The 9,994-nt window shown below is 48.9% G+C and overlaps 1 protein-coding gene across 1 annotated transcript in view; it reads right to left on the reverse strand.

Moving 5' to 3' along the window:
• Positions 1-9,994, reverse strand: part of LOC119098256 (uncharacterized) — a gene marked incomplete in the record, with an annotated part of 53,629 nt that overhangs the window by 10,488 nt on the left and 33,147 nt on the right. The window contains 1 exon segment of the mRNA XM_037221179.1: positions 2,501-2,693. Within this exon segment, the coding sequence (XP_037077074.1) occupies positions 2,501-2,693 (193 nt within the window).

Genomic DNA, 9,994 nt, shown 5'->3' on the forward strand with positions numbered 1-9,994 from the left:
GCTGCCAAAACTGTGTGAACGACGAAGTGAATCATGTGAAAGACGTGAAGGTTCAAGGTCGTTCCAGACACGGCTCCGTGCGAGAAGGGTAAATGGCATGACAATGATATCATTTTCATGGCACAATAAGCTACAAACGATGGTGTTCATCGGCTGAGATTCGGCACCATTCTCCCCAAAATTCATTATCATTGCAGAAATGACTTAGTGTTCTTTTGGGTGTCCTTTGACAGTGTGCATACTGATTTGGCTACTACACTGGTCAAAGCAGCACGGGACTCGACAGTGTCACTCTTTGTGTCCCGGACACCTACAGTGACACCTGTCACTTGCAATGGCACTGCAATGTGAGCACGCATCCAGCTGTATTGCAATGCTAACCACACGTGTTCTACGCATTCCTGAAATAAGCTCTTTCCTCAGCAATGACAACTGAGTCATGCGCGAAGGTGAACCTAAAGCGAGAAGAAACCTAATGGCTTACTTTCTTCCAGCAGCAGGTACCAGGAAACGGGGAAATTAAGCACGGTTGCAAGCAGATAAGCTCATTACGGATGATGAAGACGTTCCGATCCTGCCATTAGTGTCATATCGAATTGGTTGTCATACACTCAGCAGTGATATCCAATTCAGCACAATCTGGGGGCAGCCTCGCCATCGCGTCACGTTTTCAATCGGCGAACAGTTGACCTCAGAGCGGCGTGATGTTCACCCGGCTTATAGCGTCAGAATTTTAAACTTCATACGATATCGAGAGCCTTAAATGGATCAGCCGGCTGACTTTCACAACATGAAAACAGCCAGGGGTGTTTACCGTATGGTTACGACTCTCAGCATGTTTTCGTTTACTCCTCGCGCGCAGTGCCAGTGACGACCTCGTCGCCCCGAGAGTTGGGGCTGCAGCTCCACGTCACCCTTGATGCGGTCACTCATGACGGTCAGGGGGTTCGCCGACCGTGCCCTTTGTGGGCTGGTTAAGCTTGATGACTGAGATATGCTTCGGGTGGCTGTCACTCCGTTCTCAAACGGCAGGAGCCTGACTATGCTCTTGCAGAGCAACATTACAAATGAATATGTTTTACTTTTCAACCGGAGTATTTTTGCACGTGTGGACGTAAGATATGCTGTCCTATACGAAAATTGACAGTGGACTGAGTTTATTGATGCGTCTGCTTTATGGTCAATCTTTGATTGTTCTAAGAAAGGAGCTAGGGATGATCAAGAAACCAGAAGCCTTTATTTGCAACCAAAAGCAATTCTTTATTTCGTTGAGGGCAGCATTTTTCCCATATCTTTTCCCTGCTTCTTCAAACTCTGCATTAGTTGCCCGTACCACTATAAATGACATTTTACATTAGGAGCTGCCTGCGATGAAATGTAAATACGCTGATATATGTGTCAATTAGCCATTGTATTGTGAAAGCCTCACTTTTGCATTATTCTGACCCAAGTGCGTGACATTTGGAGAGCTTGCCTTTGTTGGGCTTACAGGTGGCGCCTACAGTCTTTCCGATAATAATGACGAACAACGGTCTTTAAGGACGTAAACCCACTGTCAAAGCGTTGAAGCGTAGTTCCTTTTGTCATGTTGTGCACACATTTCAGCTCCAAAACAATTTCCGGTTGAACTTTTCCCCCAACGCGCCTCACCCCACGCCACAGCCGTACGTCAATAGCCGGACGCGTCATAACCCGCGCCGCATGTCGCGGAGCGCCGCTCGCAAGGGAACAGGGCCACAACATGACAGCGACGACACCGCTCGTGCACAGAAAGCCGAGTTGCTGGGACCATTTTATATAAAAACCGCGACTGAGGTGTGCGGAGCCCAAAGCCAAGCGCGATTCTGATGCAGTTGCAGCAAGTGGATACGAACGGCGGTACACGTCGTTCGCAACGGAACCATTTAATGGAAAATGTCACTGTAGCGATAACTCCAATATTTTATACCGTTTGCGACGTTCATGATTGACGCTCTGGTGTGACAGCCATGACTGACACCCCGCCTGAGTCTCGAGCATGTGGCATGGTTCACCTATCAAAGTGTTAATGAATTACATGCTGAACACCATCAATAAAAAGTAACTGCCTCCCAACATGGTTTACGCATGTCAGGATTGTTTTTCTTTCTTGTCGCTTTCAGGGCACATCATTTATCATCTTCCACTCATCCACTGCTGGGACTGTCGACTGATTGTGTCCTGTCATTTTTTACTACAAAAAAACAAACAGCAAGGCGAAGAGCTATGTACAGAATTGCACATCAAAGCTGCCGGACCCCAAGCCGCTCCAGAGAAATGATCGGCGCCGGCACTGTACTGATACATTATCTAGCTCACTTGCTTACTTGCTCCTAGTTACCTGCAGCCCAGAGATAAGTAAGTACCTAGAGCCCCAGACACAGCCATCAGACAGCGGGACACGGTGACCGATGCGCTCCAGACGCGTGGGTTGACCCCGAATGGCGCCTGGCACGGGGATGAGGGCGCTCGCTAGGCTCACCTTCGATGGTGACCACGCGCGCGCGCACCATGTCGCTCTTGTTGCCGACCAGGATGACCGAGTTATCCCGGATGAATCCCTCTCGCCAGAGGAAGCTGAGCGTGTCCTCGGCTGACTTGAGGCTAGCCTGGTCGGTGATGGAGTAGACGACGACGCAGGCGTGCGGCGCGTATGTAGTCAGCGCGTTCTCCGCCTGTCGGTTGTCGCTCAAGGTCAGCACGAGCCTGGGCACGGGTCGAGGTCGATGGCTGGGGCTGGGGTAAGGTCAGACACTTGGGGTCAGTTCTTCGTCGGTGAAGAGTTGCATGAGATCGCTACTTCACTTCACGGCAGGCTCTAGGTCACGACAGGTGTCACACTTTGGACTTACAGTTCTTCGTGTGCCACGCCGCTATATGTGTGGCCATTGATCGTTACCCCAAATAGATACATCCTGCAGTTCCGCGTCAATGCCTTGACAGCTATTGACGCGGGAGGGCACGCCTATCGAGAACTGGGCGCTGCTTGCAGAGCGTGTCGTCGTGTCCTCGCGTGAAACACGTGCCTCTCACAAGGGCAGGCTCCGCGTCCGCAAGTTCAGGCTCGCTTTGATGTAGAGCGTCCTTTCATATCGCGCAGCCTCTGCATAGAGTCGCCTGCCATATTCTTTTCGCATTATCACCGCACCGAGCCCTTTCAAGACTGCAATACGTAATATATGAGGAAAGCTTGTCGTTAAGATTTGTGTGTTATCTGCATGACATATCGATTTTTTCCCCTATGCCGTTACCCAAGAACAGGTAACCAGGGGTGCCCCTCCCTCAATCCCAGCGACGCAGTAAACCGTGCGTTAACACCAGAAAACATAAAATCAAGTCGCGGCACTCCCAGCTAGGAAGATGAAACAAACGTAAAGAAGCAGGTGAATAGGTTGTGCAGACCCGAAGGAATTGTGTTATGTAATAGGCAGGGAAAAATCATAGATGAAAAGGTTAAAGTAGTCATTAGCCAAAGTCAGCTAATGACAGCCCGCTATAACCGCACAACAAGCCAGTTAGCTGTACACTTGACGTTTCAACTTCCGTGCATATATTTCATACTTGGATGTCCTGCGTAATATTCAACCTAGCTGTAGTGTTTCCGTTATTTTCTGAAGGGAAATAGCGAAACTTACTTCGAGCATTGCTTCCAATAAACTGAACTGAGCCAAGCTGAGCAATGGAGAATCAATGACAGCTAGAGTACAAAGGTTCACCCGACACTTATCATCAACGTTGAGGTTATATTCCTCTGCACCCCTTTTGAAAACATGAGGCCGTATATATACATATATATGCATATATAAATAAATATATATATATATATATATATATATATATATATATATATATATATATACATATATATATTGCTTATGCCTGTATAGCCTTAAGTGCAAATTTTATATTTAAATCTTAAAACGCATTTCTTGTATGTCTGCACTAGCGTGTGAAATAATTAACCTACGTGTACCTATCCCGTAACAGCCCATCATTCAGTCGTGCAAATACGAGGCAGGGCGCAACATTTTGAGGGACAATGATTCAGCACGATCGCCAATTTTCGCTGGATGTCTCTCCGATTATGGAAACGTAAAATCGCCCCATGCCCGTGCCACGTACCGGAAATTTGACACAATATGCAGCATTATCATCAGATAACCAGCTCCAAAGCTAGTCCACGTCCTTGAGAAACGTCTGGAAACTTCAACGAATTACTACAAACCGTGTCGGATAAGCTAGCAAAAAGACCGAGCATCCCAGTAACTTGACAGAAAGTGTATGGGCGTAACAAAATTCAGCCAAAGTCCGGGTGTCGCGCTCGTCGCTGTCTTCGGCGCCGCTAGAAAAAGCTGGCAGTAGTTGCCCTGTTGTTTTCTTCAGTTGATGACCCGAGCCCCGTGCAGTGGAACACAAACGTGATAACCCGCACCTCAGGGCCCCGGCTATCAGCCGGCTGGCCGCGGCCGAGTGGCCCAGACTAGTTAACACTTCTGCGATGGTCGTGGTGATCCGGTGCGCGGTGGTTGTGGTGATTTGGTGCTATCCATCAAGGTGACGGCGGTCCGACTGACGGAAAGGGACAAGCGTCCAGGGAGGGACGGATCACGAAGAGCGAGAAAGATCGGCTGTCGGGTTGCACGCTATAACGTCCCCACCATGGCTCGGGACAGCTGCATCAATTCACGACGGGGGCAATCTGCCCATTCATGACTGGCAATATGCCGTCAGCCGCCAAACAGTAGCTACACTAGCCATCGTTTATTTTTAGATGACACCCATACTGTTGTTCAACACAGTGCCACAGTGCAGTAAAAGTAAAACACAACACAGTAAAAGCCACAGTGCAGCTAACCTATAGCGACGTCCACTGTGCTCACCCAACACATAATGTCTCCCACATACCACAATACTCGTTGGTATCACCTATCGGTGACCTCACCCGGTTGGGTGTCGACCTCGTCCCGCTACACGGGATGATCATAATCCACGACAAGACGGGCCTATGCTTCCCCTGGTGTCCACAACTTAACGTCAGACGTAACGGTCGCCCGACGGACGCGTAGGGTGGCACAGATACCATTCCATCGAGAACATTGCATTCTGGCAACGACCGCATATGATCACACGACCATGTGCCCCGGGAACCGGGGGGAGGCGGGACAGCCCTGTGCCGTTAGTTGCAGCACGTGAAGTAAGAGAAATTGACAATTTTCTGTTTGGTTGACTTCCGCAAGTTGCAGACGGAATCAATTATGGACCACAGGTCACAGACGACGCTCTAAATTCGCCTCTTCCTGATAAACTTGGCCGCCTGCGGGGCTGTGCTGTAAAGCCAGCGCATTGGACAAATTATGAGCATAGTTGGGCATAAGAGTTTCGATTCAGTGCTAACGAGTTGAATAATTCCCAGCCAAAAGGGGCACGTTTTATTAAGGACCATTTAACTTATGTACAGCAGGCACGAGTAATGTTGCTTTCAAAGGTAGTTAAGTGTTTTTCCAGGGAAACCCAGCAATTCAGACATGAAAACACATGCGCGGTACTTCAATACTTTGGTGGGCAGAGCTTAGCACTCGTCCCAGACACCACAGGTTGTTCACATGCTTCACGAGCCTGCTAGAAACCAAGATCTGTTATTACAAAACCAAGGTTACTACACCTGCCGGACCTTAGTCCTCTAGACATCCCTCCAGGGTGCCACCCGGACCAAACATGACGGGGAATCGAAGCCCTCGTGTTCCTACCGGTACGCTTGAGTGACGGCAGTCACCTTGGATTGGTGACTATATCGTGTAAGTTCAGGACAGAAATGCGTTGTTGCTTTGATTTCAGTGGTTGGAGTCAGGGTGCTGTAAAGAAAACGAAACTCGGGATGGCGCCCCGCATCTGGACCGGTGTAAAGCAATGCTCATCAAATTAAGGACGGAATGACGTGTAGCCTGTAATAAGGTAATTTCTAAAGTAATAGCGTGCACGTTATTGTACTCGTCCATTTAATTTCTTATTCCTATCTGCTACAACCTTGCCAGTGCTCAATAGTTTTGGGTTCCTAGAAACGAGATGGGGTTTCATATAAGGTGCACCACAGTTTGGCGTGGCCTAGCGTCCAAAGCACGTGGACATTTGAAACGTGTGTGTTGGGTAAATGCGTAGATAATTTATATCAATACCGGTACATACGGAGATGACCCAAGAAGAAATTAGGCACTGGTTCATCTTGCATCACTGTTGCCGTACTCAGCTCTACTTGTGAGGCCCATTAACGGAAGACGAAGAGCGGGTGCGGCCGAAGCCCAAGGTAATTGTGACTGGAAGAACTGACATTACAAAATGGTCGCCGTTGCCCTCTTTGAGAATGTCAATTGAGAACTGGCCTGGCCAAGGCTCCCTTGCGTACGCCTAACCTGCCAATACTAAGTAACGCTCGCACTGTTACTGATGCCACCCAGCGGCCTCATCCCATCACCACCACATTGATCGGGTGACAACAGTGACAACGGGGAACCTCGAAGACACATCACCTGGAAAGCATTCAACATCGCTGCATTGCCGATAGATGAATGTGTTCACATGGGAGATGCATTTGAATTGTGAGAAGTCAGCTGGAACGCATCTTTCTGTGGAAACGCCTGACCGAAGCAGTATAGTTTCCAGGGCAGGATCAACGAGATCATCGACTGAAAGATCATTGACATCAATCAGGCAAAGCCTGGTTGATATGGGCCCGCTTGGTGGTCAACTTTTCCTGCCGAGAGCTGGACTCAGAGTCGTTCTCCTGACATCATTTCGTCCGGGATATGCGTCCAATACTCCGTGATCGCCAACTACACATCGAAGGAGGCGCTGGCACGTGCATGACAAGCCCGGCGATCACTGCAGGCCGGGCAACGCAACCAGTACGCACATACATTCTCCCGACAAGCTGTCAAGTTCCCAGGACAGCGGCTCCATCGGAGTCAGCAGCCTGCAGCCTCGCAGACCGAGGATCGTCTTGTCATCATGGATTAAACTTTACATTGGTCCTTTGTCGTGGAACGATCTAAACGGAACAACAGCGGCGGGTGCGTGTTTTAAACACCACACTTCTACATATAGGACTGCGAAACAGCGTCCCGAGAGGTGTGGTTTCGAATGCTCACGTAGATACCAGATGACATGCCTATAGGTGGTGCAATGTCTCGCCCGTTCTCAACATTCAATAAGCATACGATTTTTAGAGTGTGCAGTGTAGTTTCCAATGCAGATGCTCCCCATCACGAGGATGCAGAAGCTCCCCATCACGAGAATACAGACGGTGCCAAAAGATTCTAACGAGGTCGGGCCGCACCATCATGGTCTGGCGGATAAACTTCGGAGTCGTCGACCCAGCGGACAGCGGCGGGTCGCTGGGCAGCCGCCCGAGGCGATGTGATCAGGGGTCACTGGCGGATCAGAGAGGCCAACGGGTCTTTTGTCCCACCACAGCAAAAATGCCACCATTTTTCTTCTCTCGACACAGGCCGGCGCGAAACATTTGGTTTGACCCCCTCGCACTGAATGCTGGATGCCCCCTTGTCTTCGATGCAATGCTTCAGGGCGCACGAACCAAACACTGCTCAGCAGCTACTTTAGCATGAGACCACCCGCACCAAGTGTTCGGACAAAAAAAAAAATGACGGGGTCAGTTAACCGCCTAAAGTCCACGAGCTGTGCATTAAGGCACTTAGCCAGTCACGAAACCAGTTTCATGGACGAAAAATTTGTGTCATTGGAATAGAGCATATTTATGGCGATAGTAATCGGAAAAAAATGCCTCCCTGCATTCCACAATCCCAGCCCTCAATCCTCGTGACGCTTTTCAATATGCTTAATGCAAATGCTGCAAAGCATGTAAATGTTTTTTTGATCCACCGAAGCTTTCATCAAGTGAACTAAAATGTGTTTTGATCTGGTAATATGTGGAACAACTGACTTGACTCGCTTCGCCAGATTTGACGACCTGATAGCAGGATACCTTCGGCAGGGCGCGCTCCTGCACCTGCCTGGACAGAGAACCGAGGAGGCCCAAAGGAGGCGTCTCGGGTGCCGAGCGCTAGCATTGTGTAACGCTCTGCCAGCCGACAACACACCACTGACACGGCAGCGCTTCAAGCGCGGGGTGAGAGCGCACCTGCTTGAGCGATAATGCTATTGGTAGCCGGTGAATTGGTGTTGCGTGTCATGTTTTGTACATGCCCGCTTTTGTCGCCCGTACTTTTGACACGGAGCTGTAAGAGCCACGCTTCATTGTTGGTTGTTGTATGGAAGTAACGCATGCATACATACACGCACACATACGGCACCCACCTGTCCCAGTCTGTTTATAAGGTAGCTCTCTGCGTATTCTACTCTTTTTGTGCTCGAGCAAAAACTGAAGAGACAAAAAGGGTGACATGGGCGGTATGGGCTCACATATCATCGCAGGTTTTGTCCAGCAGTTTTTAGATAATGCATGCGATTGCCCTGTGCTGTCGGGTCCAGAGGGTCAAATGTCGTGTCAGCGAGGTCAAGGCGCGGGTCAAGCTGGGTCGATTCGCAGGTCAAGTGGCGCCGAATCGCCAATCTGTCGTCTTCTCGAACCGACTCTGGCGGACAGGCAAAGGTACCTGCCGGATGAGCCGGAGCCGGAGAGCGAGAAGGTGCGGCGATTCTGTTCTTATGGAAAGTGGACGGGACACAAGGACACACCCACGCACACCTCCAGACACTTATGTAGGCGTTGACATGAGGCATCGCCTGTTATTAACAGCATACCCATCCTAACGAGAGCACTTGTCAGGTCTTCTAGCTCCGTCAGCCAGACGGCGAGAAACATGTGAGCTTTGCGCAAGACTTGTAGGTCTCGAGCGGACACCGATGTTAACTTATAGCCCAACGACACAAGGCGATAATAGATCTTTTAAGCACGGTGACCAAGTAAAACACACTTGTTTTTACTCGGTCGGGGGTGCAAAATGCGCCTGGGTATGCTGCACCGGCAAACGTGATGTTGCTGCATGCGTTTGTAGTACATGTTCTCTCGAACGGCTGTTGCAAGTAAAAACGATGGAAGGAAGAGCCCGTAAGCTATGAGTCAATCACGTCGATGTTTGTGCCGGCGGGAGCTAAGGACCCCAAATTGACAGGGTGAGCAAAAATCTAAATGGGTTCGTTTGTGAAAAAATCCTAGATTCTAGATTGTTACTTTCGGGTCAGTCAACATCAAACAAGTCCAAGATAATGCATCAACAGGCAAGCACAACTAAAAATGAGTCTCGTAAGTGTCCTCAGGCTTACTCATGATGAGGGCCTTTTCATGAGTTGCATGCAACCGGCTATAACCTAAACACCTTTCAAAAATTATTGTTATCAGTTATTCAGTGTCTTAATTTAAAATCAGTGTCAAGACCCACCCCTGCCGGAACTTCCTCAGTTTAAAGGATGATTTAAGTCATCTGAGACCATCGGCCTCCGCTGACCATCATCAAATAAAGATAAGAAATGTGTCGCTCTCTTTGTTGTTTAAGAATTGGAGGCGACCGTAAGAACTATACCATGAAACAAGTTGTACGGTCAAAAAGCTGTTTGATTTTGCCCTTTACCTGACCTTAACAACTGACCCTATGTTGATGAAATTTATTGAAAGCATCATCTCAATCGCAAAGTAGTGTATGATATCATCTCAATGTGTCATGGCATTGGCTAAAATTTTGTTTCCGTATGAGCTTGGAAGCTGACCCAAGGATAACCTTTGCCTGGAAATCATGACCTGAGTTCGACTTACTACAGGTCAATGGCCTTGGCATCTAATTGTCCACAATTATCTAAAGATTGCCATCACCATCCCACACCGTTTGGAAGTTATCCTGGAAAACTGTAGGAAAAGGCATGCTAAATTTGCCCCCTCCCCCTCATCCTCTCTCTCTCTCTCTCTCTCTCTCTCTCTCTCTCTCTCTCTCTCTCTCTCCTCTCTCTC

Source organism: Pollicipes pollicipes, unplaced genomic scaffold (assembly GCF_011947565.3).
Source record: "Pollicipes pollicipes isolate AB1234 unplaced genomic scaffold, Ppol_2.1 Scaffold_4740;HRSCAF=5597_pilon_pilon_pilon, whole genome shotgun sequence".
Classification (NCBI taxonomy): Eukaryota; Metazoa; Arthropoda; class Thecostraca; order Pollicipedomorpha; family Pollicipedidae; genus Pollicipes; species Pollicipes pollicipes.